The sequence below is a fragment of the Lissotriton helveticus genome, chromosome 3_1 (assembly GCF_964261635.1).
Source record: "Lissotriton helveticus chromosome 3_1, aLisHel1.1, whole genome shotgun sequence".
NCBI classification, from domain to species: domain Eukaryota; kingdom Metazoa; phylum Chordata; class Amphibia; order Caudata; family Salamandridae; genus Lissotriton; species Lissotriton helveticus.
The window spans coordinates 1,930,539,721-1,930,562,176 of NC_136061.1; the positions used below are offsets into that span (position 1 = coordinate 1,930,539,721).

General features: G+C 47.0%; 1 protein-coding gene across 1 annotated transcript in view; it reads left to right on the forward strand.

Moving 5' to 3' along the window:
* Positions 1-22,456, forward strand: part of LOC144824343 (stereocilin-like) — a 107,988-nt gene that overhangs the window by 82,204 nt on the left and 3,328 nt on the right. The window contains exons 10-11 of the mRNA XM_078683460.1: positions 8,064-8,219; positions 11,001-11,143. Coding sequence (XP_078539586.1) covers positions 8,064-8,219; positions 11,001-11,143 — 299 coding nt within the window. The remainder of the gene's footprint in view (positions 1-8,063; positions 8,220-11,000; positions 11,144-22,456) is intronic.

Consider the following 22,456-nt stretch of genomic DNA (forward strand, 5'->3'; position numbering starts at 1 on the left):
AAGCGAGAATGAGGGAAAAAGTATGGTTTCCATACATGGATGAGAAGGTAGACAGTGTGGTAAAGAACTGCCGGGCATGCCAGTTAACTAGTGCCCCTGATTCCCCAGCCCCGATCATCACAGAGGAGCCCTCACCCTCCCCATGGAGCTGGATCAGTTTGGACTTTGGCAGCTTCCCAGACGGGAGAGTGACAGTGGTAATGGTGGACAGTTACACCAAATATCCAGTAGTGGAGTTGGCAACATCTACCAGTTTCGCAAATGTCCAACCGCTGCTTAGCAAGACTTTTGCGCTATTTGGCATTCCCCAGAGAATCAAAACGGACAATGGGCCGCCATTCCAAGGCAGCGAGTTCAAGGAGTTTTTAAAAGAGCTGGGAGTAAAACATCATCGAATCACTCCACAATGGCCCCAGGCAAACGGGGAAGCAGAACGCTTTATGAGGACAGTTAACAAAACAATAAGGATTGCAATGGTGGAAGGCAAAGATCCCGAAATGGCACTGCAACTATTCCTGAGGGAATATAGAAGCACTCCACACAGCACCACCCAAAGATCCCCATGGTCACTGATGTTTGCGGGACCGAGGAGAGATCGACTGCCTATGGCCGACAATTGGAAACCGGCGCCATACACACCTGCTGACACCCAAGAGCGAAGGCGGAAGAACAATGAACGAGCAAGTCACAAGAGGAGAGCGCAAGACAAAGAACAAAGTCCAGGAGACATGGCACTGCTGCGAACCAGAAGACCAGGAGGAAAATTCCGTACACCATATGAGACCGAGCCATGGGTCATCAAAACAACTAAAGGCACGGCAGTGACGGCACAGAGAGATGAAGAGGTGGTGACTAGGAATGTGTCCTGGTTTAAGCGTATCCCAGCAAGGCAGGAAAACCGACAAAGCAGTGAAACACAGGACATCGATATGACAGAGCAAGCAGAGAGCAGCCTCTACACAGAAAAGACGGTGGGCACACCTGAGCCCATGAGAAGAACAGAGCCTGAATCACAAACAACCAGAGGAGGTGGGGGACACCATCTAAGACCCAACCCTCGGCCTAATGTGAGGCTAGCTGACTTTGCATGCTGACTAGTGAACAGTATTTCAGAAGAAGTCAAAGAGCCAAGTTGGAATGGGATGTAACGGTCTAGTGTTTCACGGGTCTCGGCTGAGACCCGGAAACACCTACAAACACTGTAGCACCTTCTGGCCAGGCGTGGCCAGAAGCCTTTAAATAAAGGGACCGGAGTCGCTCGTGACTTCCGGTCCATACCAGCAACCAGTGTGTGTGGTCCCCAGTCATTGCGGTGTGTGTACTGTGAGTCCGTGGCCTGAGAGTGTGTAGTGCCACGAGTGTGTCCTGCGCCCCTACAAGATCGTGGGTTCCTTTCCGCACTCAAAGTCTTCTTCGTCTGTTTAAACAGCACTTTTAATGGATGCACGAGTCCTCCGTGGTATAAAAGATGCGACCACTCTCGAGTGCCGCGAGCCTCCAGCCTTGACGGCTCCAACATTGACATGAAAAAACCTGCTAACATTATTTTGTTTGGTGATTTCGTTTGATGTGAAGCATCAGGCAAAAGGTTTTCTGAAGATTTTTCATGTGTAAATTGTAATTATATCATGCATAATGTGTTCTGCATTTCTTTCGTGTGGAAGATGTAGCTGTAAAGGCCGGAGGGTTGTCACAACCGAAGGAGGCAGTTAGATTACTCACATCGATTACATTTATTTGTGTGCCATCATGGTTCTAGACTTTGGTTGGGATCTGCATATCAACATATTTACCGAAAGAATGCATTAATTTAACTAGTGTAAAAGTTCTTAGTTACACAGCACCCGCACTTCAGGTGAAGCAGAAGAGCTGCGCAGTACCCTTCATTGCCCCATAAATCCCTAAATATTCCTTCTTAGTCCGTATTCACCCCCCTCACCCTCCATAGCTAATCATCAGAGAATAGTTCCCACGCTAGTCACGCTGCCTAAATGTTTTCTGTCCAGTGCACTTTTCATGGCTGTATTATTGATGATAAAATCAAATCTGTTAAATATTTCAACCCATTCAGCTATTTATCCTGCCCCTTTCCCCTGTGTCCAGCTCAGCCATTGGCTAAACCTCTAAGTCTCTCAATCACATGTCCTCAGATTGGCACGTGGTGCGGAAATGGAAGACAAAGGCTGTCTCGGCCTTAACCTGTAGAGAGTCATGCTCTTGCTAGAGCTATGAGGAGAAACCGTAGGGAACACAACTATGGGCCTTGCAACACTTTAACGCCGTCATAACATCACTTTTTGTGACGCACCGGCGGCGTAAAAAATGCACCACGTTGGGCCCTATTTACAAAGTGATGTATATAAGCAGATGCGTCATTTTGTAAAGTCCTGTGCTGCAGTATACCTGCGTCAAGTATAATGTATGCAGGGTGGGCATTCCCCGGCAATAAAGGGTCGTAAATGTCGCATAGTAAAATCTCTGAGATTTCACTGCGCCACTCCTAGGACACTACTGCATCAATCTCTTACGCCTGCCTCACAGCAGGCGTAAGACTGATGCAGGTCCATTCACATGGGTCTTGAACCATGTAAAAGGACATATTACTGGAGTTGCCTCTGTTTTCAGACACACCCCAGCAATGTGTCACTTTTGCGCCTACAGATGCGTCAGAAATACGGACGTATCTGTAAATCCTTATGACATGGAGCGCCATACATTAAGTACAGCACATCCATTGTGTCGCAAGGAGGGTGCAGTGAAAACTGTTGCATTGCATTTTTGTTGCAGCGATGCAACAGTTTTCATAAATGAGGCCCTATGTACGTATGAAGTCAACTATCATGCAAAGATGGAAAACATAGCAACAGAGATTGTGCTCTTCCTTAATTATAGTAGTTCGGATTCATGCAGCATATCTTGCTCAGCGCCTCTATTTACAGAACATCAGTTCAAGTGGCCAGAATGTAGCCCTCTTGCACTCTTGCACTACTCTTACTCCTATCAATCAATCAATCAATCAGTTAATTTGTAGAGCGCACTACTCACCCGTGAAGGTCTCAAGGCGCTGTGGGGTGGGGGGGTGCTGATACTGCTCGAACAGCCAGGTCTAGAGGAGTCTCCTGAAGGCCAGCAGGTTCTGGGTTTTGCTGAGAGGTGGGAGAATGAGCTGCCGCTGGTGGTCGCTCGTCGGATGCGGGGGACGGTGGCGAGGGCGAGGTCAGCGGAGCGAAGCTGGCGGTTCGGGGTGTAGAAGTTGAGTCATTCGTTGAGGTACGCTGGTCCGGTGTAGTGGAGTGCTTTGTGAGCGTGGGTGAGGAGCTTGAAGGTGATCCTCTTGTTGACGGGGAGCCAGTGCAGGTCTTTCAGGAGGGCTGTGATGTGGCTGTGACGGGGGATGTCATTCTGTATGCGTTGTAGTAGATTCTGGAGTTTGGCTGAGGTTCCCACGTAGAGAGCGATGCCGTAGTCCAGCCTGCTGCTGACGAGGGCCTGGGTGGCCATCCTTCTGGTTCCGGTGGGGATCCATCTGTAGATCTTGCGGAGCATGCAGAGGGTGTTGAAGCAGGAGGAGGAGACAGCGTTTACTTGCTGCATCATTGACAATGCTGAGTCCAGGATGACCCCCAGGTTGCGTGCATGGTCAGTGGGCGTCGGTGCAGCTCCCAGAGACGTCCAAGGCAGAGGGGGTGGGTCCGATGATGAGGACCTCTGTCTTGTCAGAGTTCAGTTTCAGGCGGCTGTTCATCATCCATTCAGCGATAGCCTTCATTCCTTCATGGAGGTTGGATTCAGCGGTGGTGGGGGCCTTGGTGAGGGAGAGGATCAACTGGGTGTCGTCGGCGTATGAGATGATGTTGAGGTTGTGCGATTGGACGATGTTGGCGAGCGGTGCCATGTAGACGTTGAAGAGTGCCGGTCTGAGGGCCGATCCTTGGGGTACGCTGCAGATGATCTTGATGTCTTTAGAACAGAATGGCGGGAGGTGGACACTGTGGGTTCTGCCGGTGAGGAAGGAGGTGGTACAGTCCAGGGCTTTGTCGCGGATCCCTGCGTAGTGGAGGCGTGCGCGCAGGGTGTGGTGGCAGACGGTGTCAAAGGCGGCAGAGAGGTCCATTGTCCAGCATGGCCTTGATGTCGTCGGTGGCGGCGATTAGGGCTGTTTCGGTGCTGTGGTTGCTGCAGAATCCAGATTGGGACGGGTCCAGGACTTTGTTCTCTTTGAGGAAGGAGGTCAGTTGCCTGTTGACAATGTTCTCGACTTTCGCCGGGGATGGAGGTAGGGAGAGGGGCCGGAAGTTCTTGAGGCCCTTGGGGTCTGCCTTGAGTTTCTTGAGTAAGGCGTTGATATCGGCGTTCTTCCAGCTCTCGGGGAAGGTGGCGGTCTCAAAGGAGTTGTTGATGATCTTGCGGAGATGGGGAGCGATGGTGGAGCTTGCTATTGAAGATGTGGTGTGGGCAGGTGTCGGATGGTGAGCCGGAGTGGATTGTGTTCATGATTTTGATGGTGTCGTTGTCGTTGACGTGGGTCCAGGAAAGCAGGGGGTCGATGTGGCTGGGGGCGGTGAGTCTGAGGTGTTGGTGTCTGTCGGAGGGCCGGGTTGCTGAAGCTGTCGTGGATGTCTGCGATCTTGCGGTGGGAGAAGGTGGCTAGGGAGTCACAGAGGTCTTGTGATGGGGGGATGTCATTGGAGTTGGAGCTGGGGTTGGAGAGTTCCTTCACGATGTTGAAGAGCTCTTTGATGTTGTGTGCGTTGTTGTCGATGCGCTCTTTGAAGGAGGTCCTTTGGCGGTTCGGATGAGTTGGTGGTGTCTGCGGATGGCACTCTTGTAGGCTGTGTTGCTGTCCGGTGTCTGTTCGTGGTGCCATTTCTTCTCGAGCCTACGGCAGGCCTGCTTGGATGCCTGGAGGTCGGCGGTGAACCAGGTGGCTTTTCTGTCGGTGCGTCTGTTTGAGGGTTTGTTGATCGGGGCGAGAGTATTGGCGCAGTCGTCAATCCATTGCCTAAGGTTGTGGGCAGCGGTGTAGGTAGTGTCGTTGGTGGGTTTCGGGCGAGGGTGGAGACTAGCTGGCCTTCGGTGACTTTGCTCCAGCTGCGGTGGGGGCATGTTGTGAGCGTTTGTGCATGGTAGGCTTCTCAAAGGTGAAGTGGACGCAGCGGTGGTCGGTCCAGTGGAGTTCGGGGTTGTGGCTGAAGGTGACGTGGTTGCTGGCGGAGAAGATGGTTCAAGCATGTGTGCGGCGGAGTGGGTGGGAGTCGAAACGAGCTCTTTGAGCCCGAGTTTGGCAAGCTTGTCGAGCAGGGTGGTGGGTTTGCTGTCGTTGGTGTTCTCAAGGTGGAAGTTCAGGTTTATGAGGAGGATGTAGTCCGGTGATGCAAGGGTGTGGGTGCTGACGAAGTCAGCGATGGAGTCGCTGAACTGCAGCCGGGGGCCCTGTAAATGAGTGTTCTTCCGAGGGTGGTGTTGGGGTCAGTGTGGATCTGGAAGTGCAGGTGTTTGGCAGCGCTTAGGATGTCGTCGGTGCTGGTCGAGATTCTGAGGGTGTTTCTCTGGATGATAGTGATTCCTCCTCCTGTTACGTTGGTGCGGTCCCTGCGGGTGATCTTGTAGCCGTCATGGATAGCTATGGCGATGTGTCTGTCAGGAAGGCGACGTCTGGGGAGGAGGAGTCGAGTAGGTCGCAGAGTTACATGGCGTGTTTGCGAGCAGAGCGGGTGTTGAGTAGAATGCATCGGAGGTTGTTTCGTCCTATTCCGGTGGACGTGGTGGTGGTTTGGAGGTCTAGTATGTTGTGTTCTGTCTGGGCTCCTAACATTCATCAAAAGGTTTAGAAGCGATCTATACAGTTTGTTGAAAAGATGGATGACAACGCTAAGGCGGCTGCTGTGTGCAGCTATGTATAGTGGTCACATTGCACATATGGCTGTAAAACAAAATCATGGTGTAACAAGCATTGCCATAGCCAATAGGTCTTGCCTTTGGGACCTTATAGGTGTTTAGTCATGCGAGCATGCTGAGAGGCTCGGGACATGCTGAACACAAGAAAGGGAGTGCTAGCTGTTGTGAAACGTAGCTGGGTTTGCAGTGATGCAATGTTAGGAAGGAGTACATGTTTCAGAACAATTGGCGTTGGCATGAAAAACAGGCAGCCAACAAGCACCCAAATGCATGCAGCCAGGGGGACATTAGATGAAGGTAAACGGTAAATGCTGTGTAGGGGAAACCTAATAATAGAAGTTCCAGTAAGTGGATGTAAACAGTACTTGGGCAATGGGAAACTGATAAGAGACACATAGGAGGAACAACAGGAAATAGTATGCTAAAGCCAATAGAAACCGGGAAAAGTAAGTGGCAAGCATAGGAACTAATCAAAAGTATGGGTGGGATGTAAGCCTCTTTTAATATATTAAATATAATAGATTTTGGAGGTGAATCCTAAAAAGGAGGGACAAACAGGAATGATTAGCTTCTAGCAAGCAAGCAATTTTTTAATGACAATCTAAGGGACGAATAAAAAGGTGATGGGTGGGCTGCAAGCCCACAGAGAGAATACAGCATGTCTCGAAGAGACAGTGCTTGTGCTGCCTAGTCTCAACCTAAAAATGGAAGGGGTTAGTTTACATCATGTGCTAAGCTTTGCAGTGAAACAGTATATCAGACAGTCACCCATTCCACGCATCTACAGATCCTCAAAAAGATAATGGGCTTCAGAGACATTATTTTAATTGGATCATTTCACACCTTGACAATAGCAATCAGACCAGACACATCTCAAACCATTTATTTAACCTTTGCGTACTACAAGGGGACTTACCTCAAAGTTCCATTCTCTTGGTCCATGCTCTTCAATCTATACATGGAACCTCTTTGATTGCTTCTAAAAAACTTCAACATTTTGTACCACTTCTAGACTTTCTAGCTTTACACAGAAGTAGCCTCCCCTGAGAACATTGCCCTCTCTCAGATTCTTGATAAAAATCATGCCGGGATGAGCCATTAGCACCTCAAACTAAACCCCTTGAAAACAGAATTTTTCCTGATTCCACTCCCCTCAACTGGACAATCCCAGTTAAAGTGTGGCTAATTACACTCAACATCCTTTACTGTTGCCTAGCCATCCTTTCCTGTCACCTAGGCATCCTTGCCTGTTGCCTAACCATTCTTGCCTGTCGCCTAGCCATCCTTTCCTGTCACCTAGCTATCCTTGCCTGTTCTCTAGCCATTCTTGCCTGTCACCCAGCCATCCTTATCTGCACTAAATGATCAGGCTTCTTGCTGAACAATAAACACATCCTACAAACCCATATGAACCCATTAGCAAAGACAGCACAAATCAAAATCAGATTTCTGCATGGAATTAGTCCTTACATATCCATTGAAGAATTTAAGCAAGAGGTTTAATCTCCAGCCTTATCAACATTAGACTAGGACATCTCCTTCCTTGGTTTGATTCCAAAGCTACACTTTGCTCCCTTGGAAGCAGCGCTGCATGCTGCACATTGGCTAATCAGTGGAATTAGCTTGAACTCTAGAAATAGAGTTCCAACGTATGTCCTTGTCAAGTCAGCTTTCTGGAAAACCAACAGGAATCATTCTCTCAGAGTTACTGCATGTGCTTTGTGTCACATGCACAGTGCTGTAGCGCACAACAATAATAATTAACTTGTGCTTTTCCAGCTAGCACCCGGTGATTGTGTTTTGCCTTATTTAGATGTAAGTTACACTGGATGGAGATTCACAAGTTTGGGTAGATAAAGCATTGTTTAGTGATAATGATATTTTTTGTTGACTCAAGCATCTTATGGACTTGTGGTTTTGGAGCATTACATGGATGAGTGCATGGGCCGATTTCCTTCTGGTGACATATACAGTTGTCGATTGTTTTGTGCCATTGTTTAGGTTATTGTTGCTTTCTTCTCCGTTATTGTTAATATCGTGGTACTTCCTTGCAAGGCACTGTTTAGAATTGTGGTTCATCCCTCTGTGTGAATTTTATATTGTGGTAAATCCTTCAGTTAGGCTGTTGTGAGCCTGGTGTCTTTTGGTCCTTTTTTCCACTGCAGATCTTCGGTGCAGCAGCAACAATGCCTCCAATTGTGGTTGCACAGCTTGGAAGAATCGCATCTCAGTTCTCTGATCAAGATCTGCGGAAATTGAACCTATCCGACCTACAGGCAGTGCAGTCACTTAGCAAAGTCCCTGATTGGACCCTAAACCAGGTGAGTCAAAGCTAACACCAGATGAAGGACATTTGCCCTGTATTGTGACCCTGCAATATGTAGCCATGGATTTGATTACTTGCTTAGGACGAGGGACCGTGGCTTGCCTCACCCAGCGCCCCTGCCTCCCTTCCCGTGAAACTAGGTTAGTACCTGATGGCCATGGGAGAAGATACTGGATTCCTCCACAACGTAAGCAGTGCGTGCTTACTTAAGAAAAGGGCCTCTGCTTCTCGGTTTGACCAGGCAAGTGAGCGGTGCCCTGGCAGATGGACCTTTATCTGGATCTAAGAGACAATCTTCATTGCTACAATTAAGAAACTATTGTCATAAATGTTTTTATCTGTCTCTCCATTGCTTCATTTTGTCAAGGGGAACCCCTCCAAAAGCTCACTTACTGACTACCCCCACTGCACACACATTCCTCTGCAGCTCACAACTCATCCGTTGTCCTCAATCAAAATTTGTGGTTATAATTTTCATTGAAGAAGGACAGAGGTATAAGGTATTTTGGTTAAATATTTGTAATGTTCACAGAATGCCCGATTGTGAATTCTGATCTTTGGAGAAGACTCTCTGCCACACTGGCACAGCTATTTCAGAGATTTCTGACCATGGGAGAAAAGCCCACACTTTTCATCCTGCTTTCCCCCCTCGTCATTGTGTTCCTATCTTTTTCCACTTTTTCCTTAAGAATTGCCGCTAAGCAAAGTCAGCGTTGCTTAGCGTCAATTTTCTTACAGCCGTGTATTGCCGAAAACTATCGCCATAGTAGCGACGTATTTATAATACGTCTCTACATGGCAATAGGATCAGCTAGCAGCAGCGATTGTTGCTTCAAACACGAAAAATCTTGCCGCTAATGTGAAAAAAGTGACGGTCAGCCAATTTTCCCCTTCTTTCTCTAGGTCAAAGTCTGATAATGAAATATGAGTCCAGGTCCCTAATAATGATTGCCAGTGCTCACGATCTGTAACCAGTCACATAAATTAAGCAGTGCCTGCAAGTCCTGAAAGAAGAGTTGGTGTGCCTTTGTTGTATGGTCAAGCATGTGACTGTCCGGGTAATGGTCTGTGTTCCTACCTGCGTGGTGAGGTTTGACACTTGTGAATGGGACTGTGTAATATAGTCAAATTCAGGGCATCAACTGTGAACCTCTTATCAGGGGCAGGTTTTCTCACTGCTCACTTTGTCTGTGCCTCCTGGTACATCTGTACATCCACAATGAAGGGGGAGGCACTGCATCTTGAACCAACCAGGGCACCTAACAAGATTGAATGATTCTGTCAGTATTCCTCTGAACATACATTTCGGCTTCCTGTAGTCATTCGCCTAGTATTCTGACAGTTCTGTATGGGCTCAGGCGCAGGGCGAGGGGGCATTCTATTTTCAAAGCAGAAAATAGTGATTAGCTCTCTTATTAAATGTTCATTAGCCCAGGAACAGCCCCAAAAGCTAGTTTGGCGGGTTACACCACAATTATTTCACACCTGTAAGAAACTGAAAATTGTATGCAATAAATGCTATTGATTATAACTCCAGCACGAGTCTTTGGATCGTGGGGAGTCAAATATGGATTAATCCTCAGAGAAATGGCGTATGGGTTAGGTTGAGTAGACTGTCTCCTCTCTCCCTGTCTCCATAAAGGATTACATGTAATAAAGTAGAAGGCAACAAAGTAGAGTGGAAAATGGAGAAATAAAAACAATAGAGATACAAAGGTGTGGCAAACATGTATATCTATAGAAAATATACAACTGTAGAGTTAAAAAGTGGAATTTTTACCTCTGCTTTTGTGAATTGCACAAAGACATACATTAACTTTTACTCTACACCCTATCACTCCCTCCTTAACCCCATAATTTGCCCAATCCCTGCCCCTTATAACAATCCTCAAACTGACCCTTACTCCGACCTTAATGATAACACTCATCCTTACACTGTTCTTTACTCCTACCCTAGCCCAACTCGTGTCAGCATCTCACACTGCCCACCAGTGCCAGCATCCCACACTGCCCACTTGTGGCAGGATCTCACACTGCTAACAGTGTCAGCATCTCACACTGCTCAAAAGTGCCAGCATCTCACACTGCTCAACAGTGCCAGCTTCTCTCACTTACTAGCAGTGTCTGCTGTCTTACATGCGTCTCCCAGGGCAATGCGGGCCTTTGACTGCCAGTAGTTCCATTTTTTGTTGTACTGAAAGTGCTGCTAATCTGCCCCGATTTATTTTGTTCAAATGTATGTGTTTCTATCAAATATGTAATTAAATTACAGACTTGACAGGATCATTGTTCTGCCCGAGTTTTTTGGGATGTGTTATTTTAAACTTGGTTGCACTATCTTTTGATTTTAGAAAGCTCTGTGGGCCCTCCGTGTTTGTATATATATATGTGCATTAAATGCAGCTACAGAGAGCCCTCCATGATCCCTTTATTCCTTTCAGACTTCTGTGACAACACTACAACACAAATTAATCATATTACTGGCAGATTTCTGGTGGCTGGTATTTCAGCACCAGACCCAAACACACCACACGCCACCAAAGCGTCGTACTGTAACAAAGCCAAATATATAGCATTTTGAATAAATGAATGAAACTGAATGTATTGAGTTTGCGGTTCCCTCAAGGGTGTCATGGCATTGTAAATGCTTATTTCTTTAGCACGTGATTCCCCTTGGGGGCATCCGATGTCAAGCAAGATATCTTTTTATCCTGATGAGTGAAGGTGACAGTGTGGTGGTCCATGGAGTAATCTTAGGTTGTATCCTCTCTTGCAGCTCAGTCTTCTCTTTACCTCCTTCCTGAATGCATCGCGGCTGTCTGTCAGCGACCTGGACTCCGTGAAGCTGGTGGCACTCGGAGGCATTGTCTGTGGCATAAAAACATCAGATATGGCACGCTTGTCGTCCCAGGAGTTTTGGTAAGATGACAAAGAACATGCCAAACTCTCACAAAATACTCAAACAACCCTCAAATTGTAATATAACATGAAAATAATATAATTCAAGTGTTCTACAGAACCAGAAAAAGGGGTGGTTGTGGTAATGGTGGGGGGAGGGGAGCGCGTGTGTGCGTGTGTTTTCGTTTGTTTGGTTTTTGGGAGAGGTCCATATTTGGCTATTTCTATGTCATTGGTGATCTTTTAAATACAATGGGTTGATTTAATTTATAATTTTATAGAGCGCGCGAATGCCCATGGGCGTCTTGGCGCTGGGAAGATTCAAGAAACTCAGGATCGACAGGACAGGATCTAACTGGCAGTAAAAAGCCATGTTTTCACTTCTTTCCTGAAGGAGAGCAAAGATGGACTGTTTTTGATGGAGATTGGGAGAAGGTTTCAGGCCTTGGCTGTTTGCAATAAGAAGCTTCTCCCTCCCCATCTGATAAGTCTGTGTTTAGGGACCTAAAGTAGTTTGGCCTGGCTCGATCTAAGAGCCCTGGAAGGCTCGTACAGTTTAAGATGGGTTTTTAAAAACTGAGAGCCAGATCCGTAAAGCGCCTTGTAGGCCAGGCAGACCGATTTAAACTTCACTCTTTTGGTGATGGGAAGCCAGTGGAGGGACTCTAGTCTGTGGGCGATTGGCTCATGCTTGGGGACGTCCAGCACCAGCCTTGCGGCTGCATTTTGCAAGCGTTGTAGTTTTGCTAGAATTTGGGCCTGGGCACCGGCATACGAGGCGTTCCTATAATCTAGCCTTGACAAGGCCTGGGTTGTTACCACCGTTTTCCGGCTGTCAAATGGGATAAAAGGCAAGAGCTTCCTTATCATTTTCAGTATGTACCAGACTGATGATGCCAGTTTGCTAGCCTGAGCATCAAATGAACGTTTGTTGTCTAGAGTCAGACCCAGGTTTTTCACCTTGTTTACTGGGGATGGGCAGTTGCCTAGACTATCTGGCCACCACTCCGGGGACCATGTTTGAATCTGACCCTAGCAACATTACTTCACTTTTGTCCCCATTCAATTTCAAGCAGTTGCTCTGCATCCAATCTTGACTTGGGTCATACATAGTCTGAATTTATCCGCCGTCTCTTTAGCATCCTTGGTAATGCACACCACTATTTGGGTGTCGTCGGCATAAGAAACCGGAATAAAACCACTTTTCCTTATGATTGCCGCTAAAGGAGCTACGTACAGATTGAAAAGGGTAGGGCTTATTGAGGACCCCTGAGGCACACCACACGGCGAGCTAAAAGATTTCGATCTTGCCTCCCCCAGCTCTACTGTAAAAGTCCTGTTGCACAGATAGGATGCCAGTAGCGTACATGCTGAGCTGTGAACTCTGGCTTCAGCCAGACGGGTCAGGAGTGTCTCATGGCTGACCGTATCGAAGGCCGCCGAAAGGTCCAAAAGAACGAAGGCGGCCTTTCCTCCGTCATCCAGAACACTCCTGAGTTCTTCCACCACCATTAGCAGCGCAGTTTCTGTTCCATGTCCCTCTCGGAAGCCAAACTGTGAGTGGTCTTATACGTTTCCGTCCGAGAGGAATTGGGCTAGCTGCTTGTTCAGTCGTTTCTCCAGAACTTTTGCGGCAAAGGGTATCCTAGCAAAAGGTCTATAGTTGCCAGGTTGTTCGGAGTCTAGATTAGATTTTTTTTAAAGTGGCATAACCAAGGTGGTTTACTATGCATCAGGAAAAATACCAGACTTTAATATTTGTATGAACAGCTTTTCCAGTTGTTTACTTAGTAGTTCGGGAAAAAGCTGCATTACCTTAGGTGGGCAGGGGTCCATCGGACTACCTGATCTGGTGGTCTTAACCACTTGCAGAATCTGTTCCACTGAGGGTTGCAGGAATTGAAACCGAGGACCCTGAGGTATCAGAGGAGGTTCCTTATTAGGTTCAGTGTTTGGCTGTGCGGGTATGACTTTGTCAATTATTTTAAAGGAGTCATATACCGATGATACTTTATTGACGAAGAATTCGCCCAGAGTGTTACAAAAGTCGGGTTGGGCTTGCTTAGCTCGACTCCTTCCTTCAGGGCCGTTTCCAGAGTGTTTAAATGGAACAGCTGAACTATTCCAGTTCTGCCTTGAACTATGGTGTCCCCCAAGGGTCTTTCCCGGTGATGTAGCTTGTGGGGGAGGGGCGTCCGGCCGTGGGTGGCTCTATTTGAGTGTGGCGGCAAGCACAGTGTACGTTTTCTTTTTTTAGGTTGAGCATTCAAGACCTCTTGTATATACTTTAGTATATACTTATATGTGTATGTACTTTGTTGGCTCTGGAGATCAGCCCTAGGACTTGTCTCCTTCAGCTTAGGTCCTTTTTAGGTCTCGGCCTGGCGAAAGCAGCGCATGCGCTGCTCTGCCATGCAGAGGCTTCTTGGAATCAATACGGATTCCAAAGCCCTGTCTCAGCTCCGCCTGCAGTTTTCATTTGTGCACGTCGTTTGGCGTCACCCATTATGCCAAAGGCAGTGCAATGATTGCACAGGAGGCATTTCAATCCCTCCTGGTTGCCACCCTGTTCCCTTTTGGCCCCGCCCACGGGGATTGGATCCTTTACAGGCGGATTAACGCTCTTTCCTTTCAAAGGACTCGTAACACTTTTTTTTCCTCATTTGCAGCGCTGTTCACACACTTGTAATGGCCCCTCGGACAGCCTCTCCTGCTTCAGGCCCCACCCTCGCAAAATGTGGAATTCTGCTGCATCATCAGCGCTCCTCATCTCTCTGGTGTTTAGCTTTTTAAAGCAATCTATTCATGCATACATTTGCGCATTATGATGAGCTGACAAGTATATTTCGTGTGAGGCGGGGTTGGACTACAGAGCAAATGGCTTTAACTTAATCAAAGGCGAGACCTGTTGCATTTTCAATGTTTGTTTTCTGTTCAACTGCCTCTATTGAACTGTCCTGATAGATAGATAGAGTGAGGGCAATAGATAGAGGGCGATAGATAGAGTGAGGGAGATAGATGGATAGATAGATAGAGTGAGGGCGATAGATAGATAGATAGAGGGTGAAAGACAGATAGATCGCAATAGATAGAGTAAGGTGGCCTCGTGGTGGACATGGTGGTGGTGGTGGTGGTGGACGTGGATGTGGTGGACATGGTGGTGGTGGAGGTGGTGGTGGTGGTGGTGGACGTCGTGGTGGTGGGTGTGGTGGTGGTGGTTAAGGAGGTGCTTGTGGTGGTGGTGGACGTGGTGGTGGTGGACATGGTGGTGGTGGATGTAGTGGTGGTGGATGGGGTGGATGTGGTGGACGTGGGGGTTGATGTGATGGACGTGGTGGTGGAGGTGGTGGTTGTGGACGTGGTGGTGGTGGGTGTGGTGGTGGTGGATGTGTTGGTGGTGGACATGGTGGTGGACGTGGTGGTGGAGGACATGGTGGTGGTGGTGGACATGGTGGTGGATGTGGTGGTGGTGGACATGGTGGTGGTGGATGTAGTGATGGATGTGGTGGTGGACTTGGTGGACATGGTGGTGGTGGATGTGGTAGTGGCCTTGTGGTGGTGGCCGTGGTGATGGTGGTGGACATGGTGCTGGTGGATATGGTGGTGGTGGATGTGGTGGTTGTGGACATGGTGGTGGTGGATGTGGTGGTGGTGGCAGTGGACGTGGTGGTGGTGGAAGTGGGTGTGGTGGTGGTGGACGTGGTGGTGGTGGACATGGTGGTGGTGGACGTAGTGGTGGTGGTGGACGTAGTGGTGGTGGGTGTGGTGGTGGTGGATGTGGTGGTGGTGGTTGTGGACGTGGTGGTGATGGACGTGGTGGTGGTGGTGGTGGACATGGTGGACGTGGTGGTGGTGGACGTGGTGGACATGGTGGTGGTGGTGGATGTGGTGGACGTGGTGGTGGTGGTCGTGGTGGTGTTGAATGTGGTGGTGGTGGATGTGGTGGTGGTGGGGGAAATGGTGGTGGTGGAGGGTGGTGAACATGGTGGTGGTGGAGGTGGGTGTGGTGGTGGACATGGTGGTGGACATAGCGGTGGTGGATGTAGTGGTGGTGGTGGTGGAGCTGGTGGAGGAGCTGGTGGTGGAGTTGATGGTGGTGGTTGAGGTGGTGATTGTGGGCGTGGTGGTGGTGGTGGACGTGGTGGTGGTGGTGGAGGTAGTGGTGGGTGTTGTGGTGATGGTGAATGTGGTGGTGGACATGGTGGTGGTGGACATGGTGGTGGATGCTGTGGTGGTGGATGTGGTGGTGCCCAATGTTTAGAGGGGACTGACCCCTTCACGCACCAATAGTTGTGTTTCCACAACAGAGCTGCCGGTTGCTCCGTCAGTTGTTGTCAAGGATTGTTAGGGTTTAGAAACTGGTTCTGCAGCACTTCAATCAAGCTGGTGTAAACAGAGGAAAGGCAGACGAAAAGCAAGAGTTGCAGGAACGGCGGAGGAAAATAGCGACCATGGTAACGCCGGAATAGTACGAGAAACAAGGGAGCAGCGAGGGAAATCCTTCTGCTAATGAGACAGGGGCAGAAGCTAGAAATGACGAAGAGTGGAGCCTTCCGGGGCGGCAGCCGGGTGACAATTCGGATGCGCAATAAAACTGCCGAGGCGAAAGAGCGACGGGTGTCCGAAAGAATTAGGGAGTGCAGAGGATGCCGGATTTAAGGAAGCTAGATAGGGAAATGGAGGTAGAGAATGAAATAGAAGTAAAATAGGGATACAGCAAAGCAGAGAGCATGCACGTGTAAGAAAAGGAGGACATACTGGGAAAATTGGGAAAGAACTGAAACTGCAGAAGAGGGAGCGCAGAGACAGACAGAAGCTGAACAGAGACTGAGGAGAAAGCAGGTGTAAGAAAAGGAGGACATACAGGGAATATTGGGAAAAAGCTGAAACTGCAGGAGAAGGAGCGCAGAGAATAAATAAATAAACAGACAGAAGCTGAACAGAGACTGAGGAAAAAGCACGTGTAAGAAAAGGAGGACATACAGGGAAAATTGGGAAGGAGCTGAAACTGCAGGAGAAGGAGCGCAGAGACAGACAGAAGCTGAACAGAGACTGAGGAGAAAGCAAAGAATAACAAGCTCTTGGTGTTGGGGGGCGGGGGAGTGGATTCCTTTGAAGTCTGATGCGGGGGACGGGGGGGCGGATTCCTTCGAAGTCTGATGCTGAGGCTCAGAAGCTTACAAATGGTGTGCGATGTGCACGCGCCCGGCTCACATGCACTGAAGGCAATCCGCCTTTGGGTGCATTTTTCAGAGCCCTTACTTTATATCTCGCCAAGCATCCCTAACGGGATGGATTAGGCTCGACCTAAAAATGAGTTTCAAATGACTGTGGCTGACTGTCTTTTAGGTACTAATACTGTAAGAAGTGTAGTTTTCTCACAGCCTCTACCAGAAATCAAGGTAGGATTTTACTCAGTATAATGGCACTTCATAAGGAAGGGATTGGGCACGATAATACATGCTTGGCACAGTAGAATTTTTTTATAATTATCAAGTATGCTATATTTCCAACCCCACATTTGCCCTGAAGTCCCCATTTAAAGCATTTAGAAACCGTTTTATTGCCTTGCATCACACATGTCTTTCTTATACTTTGGGGCCAGATTGATGGCAAGGCCTGCCATTGTGCTCTGTCAGACCCCATTCAGGGTACACAGGGCCGGTAAAGTTACCAGCCCCAACTGTGGTGGATAGCATCATTTGTCATAGTTGTCCTCGGCCCCGTCCTACCATAGATCTGTATACTGGGCCATATACCCCTTTCTATACTTGATTCTCAAGGAAGTGAAGGCAATCAGGCAAAGACTTCTCAGAGATGTAGTGTGGGAGGCAGAGACTCAGAATTCAACATCAAACAATAGGCACAGTAAGTCACTGTCCAGCCTAGTATTTGCCTTTTTAGTAAAAGAAAGTATTTTAATACCACAAAAGTGCAGAATAGTTAACAATAGGGGGTACAACTTCAAATGTAAACAGTCTCACCCACATGCTCTTCATGAAGCACTACACCCTCTATGGTGAGCTTCGTCCCTTCTCCCCATTCTACTGTGCCCTCTAATGTCTGTGGTGACCTCACCACAAGTTGAGTTTAGGAAAGATTAGGCACAGGTGCAAGTTTTAATAATCTGTTGCCGCGTCATCAACTTGTGAGTCAGTTTGAGCAGTTCTTATTCCAAATAGTCCCACCTATAATTTCACTTCCTATTGCAGCATATCTTTGTTCACATTAGTCTTTCGCTGAAAGATGTGCATGTCAGCTTAAACTGACAGCATCTTCTTTGGCATCATTTAATAAGAGCAGAAGTCTTGCTCCTCTCTCTTGAAGTTAGCAGAGCAACAGGCTGGACTGGGTGAATTTGTTTGGACAATTGTAGCCTCTGGGCTGTGGCAAATCTCCTGCTCCTAAGAGACTTCTCCCTTGAGGATGCGTCCTCCGTCGGCAGTAGCAGTTCTTCAGGCTGCAGGGATGCCATAATACACATTGTTACTTGATTTCAAGTTTTTTTATGCAGTTTGAAACTTACTGCTTCAAGGTCAACACATACAAGATGGAAGTAGTAATCTTTGGTAAAGACACCTTGCTCCGGTACTCCACCTGGTGGCCTGCCGAACTCACACCTACAAACCTCCCGATAACTAACTCAAAGAATAGTAATTGACAACCAATTCACCATGACTGGGCAAGTGATTGCAGTCTCCATCTCTTACTTCCACACAGGCAAGATTGTCAGGAGGATCTTGAATGGTATAGCGTCCTACCAGCCTAGGTACTCACCAATAGCCACGTCACACACAGAGAATAATTTTATATATCTTTATTCAGTTGCGTGTAAGCCAGAACTCAACATTCTAAGCCTGCCTTCAACTCATCCCTCCAACGCTTACATCACAAGCCTACGGTATACAGAGGGAACCAAAAGAGTTTCAGCATTCTTTTATTTACAAGACACTACGTGTCACACTTTGTTAAATAATTAATTATAGCTTCTCAAAATTGATAAATAAACAAATATACAAATAAATTAATGAACAAACACACACATGATCATAGATAAACAGGCAATTATAATTCTTCAAATAATCATCGTGGCACCTTAATCACACGTCCTAATAGGGTCACTGGAAACCGGTAACTGACAGTCAAAGTAAATGATCTGCACAGGTCAAGTGGAATCATCAGCAGACACAGAGTCATCAACAGTCAGTTGGGACTTTACCCCTATACATTGACATTGATGTTTGGTGAGTGATGAGCCACATGTCGAAAATGAGAGGAATATCTCTTACGTTACTTCCCAGGACGCTGGACAGTCACCATGTGTCCTTTGGTGATAGTGATGGTAAATGCTACAGCCTTGAAAGGAGCATCAGACTTTCTTTTGCTGGGTTGTCTGACAACCACTTGATCTCCTTTTGTAAAGATGACATCTTTCACATGACGTTGTCTGTCAGCATACATTTTCATTTTCTGTTTTCGACCAAAGATCATAGTATGAATGTCTTCCTCATTCTTGGATCCAAGGTTGGCCTATTAGGGCAGCTTGATCATCATGGCTCTTCCAAACATTAGAGTGTCAGGGCTTTTCCCTGTCGTTGATTGGGGGGTTGAATGGTAAGTTCAAAGAGCAGTGTTTAAAAGAACTTGAGGTCGAGCTTCTCCAATGCATCAGGCTGAACAGCTTTCTTTAGAGTCCTCATGAACCGTTGTACCAAGCCATTGGCCTGGGGCCAAAGAGGAGTGCTTTTTTGATGCTTTATATTGAGGTGATTTAGAAAGTCTTTGAATCCTTGACTATTACAAGGTGGGTCGTTGCCAGATTTTAAGATTGAAGGTGCACCCCATGTTGCAAAGATGCCATCTAATCTTTCAATAACCTTTTCATGTGTAGCGGATGAAAGATCTTCTACCAAAGGAAAACGGGATTATTCATCAACAACGACTAGAAGATGATATCCATTCTCAAGAGGACCAAGGAAGTCAACCTCAAGTCTCTCCCAAGCTTGATGTGGCAATTCTGACATGTTCAAAGGGTGTTGAATAACTTGAGACGAAAGACAGTTGCATATATGGCAAGTCTTTAATTCTTTTTTGACTCTTTCGTAGAGATAAGGAAATCAGAATCAGTCACAGAGAGCTCTCTTAGTGGAAATTATTCCTTGATGTCCCTCATGGGCGACGTCGATCACTTGTTGTCGTAGACTCCTGGGAATGACAATTTGTGTACCTCACAGAATGAGGCCTTCTTGAGTCACTGAAAGTTAATCTCTTATATTTTAGAACTTCAAATACTCCCTGACACTATTAAGAGGTCTAGTGAGCTCGTTCTTAATAATGTCTTTTAACATGTCACTATCTTGGTTCTTAGTAGTGACAGTTTCTTCTAAAGACATGGCAGCTACTGTGCTTGAGTTCACAATACAATAGATGTAGGCCTCCAGTTTCTTAGATGGGGTACCAGGGCACTGCAATGTCACTCTTGAAAAATAATCAGCAGGATTTTGATCTTGCCCTGGATGATGAAGAACTGTATAGTTACATTCTTGCAACTTTAAACCTTAATGTTCAATTCAAAGAGACATTATGGCTTTAGGATTGCCAAATATTGTCGACAGTGCTTGATGATCAGTCACTACTGTGAAAGGCTTTTCGTACAAGAACACATGGATATATTCGCAAGCCCATACAACTGCAAAAATTTCTTTCTCAGGTTGGGAGTAAGCACGTTCTGTTTGTGACAGGCTTTTACTAGCTATGCCAGGATATTTCTCTGAGCATTTGGCTGTCCTTTGTGCTGTGCAAGGATTGCGCCTAACCCAGAGCTAACTTCAAATTTAACCTCTGTATGAAGTTTAGGATCGAAGTAGGCCATTTCAGTGGCACTCTCAATAGATTGTTTGATTTTTGGAAGCTCGTCTCACATTCACATGATCAATGAAAAGACATTATTTTTCGTCAGCTCTTGTAAGGGTGCAATGACCATAGCAAATTCTGGTATGTATCTAGAAAAGTAACTGGCCAGTCCAAGAAATGATCGTAACATAGAAGTGTCTTGTGGGGGGTTTGCAGTAGACAGCGCTTGCATTTTAGCTGGATCAGGTTTCATACCCCACCAGAAAAGACATGTCCAAAGAATTTCAAGCTTTTCTTGGGAAATTCACATTTGTCAGCATTCAGAGTTAAGTCTGCATCGTTCAGCAAACAACATACTTACATGAGAGCTTTGTCATGCTCTTTCTGTTTGGCTCCGAAAACCAATATCTCATCACAATGATTAAATGCATCTACTACAGGCTATATGATAAATTGAATTACATCTTAGTAATGTTTTGCAGCTGTGAATACACCAAAATTAATTCACTTGTAACGAAACAACCCAATATGCATAAAAAAGGTTGTAGTGTACCTGGATTTTTGTTGAAGATCCAATTGGTGACATTCCTTATTAAAGTCACTTCAAGAGAAGAACTTCATACCATGCAGTTGAGTTATCATATCAGCAATGTGCGGACCGGGATGTCTCTCACAATGGCTTTGTTGGCCCGACACATGTCAATGTATATGCGTACAGCTCCTTCATTGTTTCTTTTGGGCACTACTACAATGGGAGAAACCCATGACGTCGGACCAGTGGAGCATTCAATGATGTAATGTTTAAGTAACAAATTAAGTTCCTTTTCAACAGCGTCTTGTAAGTGAAACGCAATTTGTCTGTGTCTTTGAGCGACAGGATGAACATACTCATTTATGTTTTACTTTACTTTCATTGTTTTGGGATTTCCTAACCTATGAAATAATGAAGGAAATTTACTTACAATTAATGATGAGTATTCATATTACAGTTCCCCAGGGTGGCGCAGGATACGGATTTTGTTCTTCCAGTGTTAGTCATATCAGCATTTTATGACATTCATGGTGCGCACACATAACCCGGATGAAGAAGAGGGACTGACGAGTGATCGAGCTTGAAACCCCACCAGGGTTGATTCCGCCAGCTCAGGGCGAGTGAGGCATCCTTGAGACGAGAGACGGACGAGAGACAGACTGCGCAGCTGCAGCTGTAGGAACCACCGAAGCTGCTGCCGGGGCTGACAAAGCCACAGAAGAACCACCGGAGCTAGGAGCCGCAAAGTTGTAGGAGCCGCGGGAAACAGGGAAAGCCGCCGGAGCTTCGTCGGAGCATTACAGAGGAGGAGGAGAGACTGAGAAGAGTCTGGGCAGCTGGGGGCCGCCGGAGTGAAGTGCGAGACAGAAAGCAGGGAGTAGGAGAGGGAGCCGTGCAGCAGAGGCAGGAAGCGGAGTTACCGCTAACCTTCAAAATCAGTTAACCTGCAGTTAACCTGCTAACAGACTCCCTGCAGGCCCCGCTAACTTCCCCAGGCACCTCTCCTCCCCGCAAGCCCTCTCAAAAGTCTACAGTAAAAAATCTCCAAGAGCCCGTCGATGTGTGGTAAAAACCAGAACCGCTGAATTTGAGTTAGAGTCCCACTACGAGATAAGGTACCTGGAAGAAAGGGGGCATATACACAAAAGGCCCTGCAACTCTGTGGCCACGTCTCCCTCTCTCTTGATCTGCATTACTCTCACCCCCCGTCTGCAGCATTCACTCATAGGGGGGTAGCTGCCTACAGAAAAACCTACAGCAAACCCTCAGCAGCCCCTTGACCATCCAAACTGAGCTCGCTCAGACACTCAACAACAACAACAGCAGCAGCGTCGCCAAGTGAGTTGCATCAGCGGGGACTTGCTGGTGGGGGCTAGAGGAGGAGAAGGAGGGGACAGAAAGCCCAGGGAGCAGGACTGCGGCCAGGAGTAGGACAACGGCCAGAAGCCTAAGGCATATAGACAAAAGATACCCTGAGCAGGCTCAGAGCAACCACAGAGCAAACATAAAAACCACAGAACTAGTACAGCAACATCTTCAACTGTCCCACCCCAAGCGGAGAAGGAAAGAACATTCGGAACTCAACAGGAACTGGACAGGAGCTTGAAAGTCCTACAGGAAGAAACAATAAACAAAATCACTCAATAACAAAAAACAATAAACAACAATAAACAACAATAGATAACAAATCAAACAACTAACTTTACTCCTTCAGGTTTATTCGAAACTCCGTCAATTCATCAAATTTATTAAACTCAATTACAACTCAATAATTAACAGGAAAAAGGACTTGGATAATTCACGGACAACCAACTGGAGTGCAAGATTAAGGATTACCACTTTTAGATAGAATATCTGTGAAAAGGAGGTCCAGCAGAGAAGAAGTTAGAGTCCCAAGTCCACCAAACAAGTTCATCAAACTAACAAAGCAATAATTGAAGATACGAACA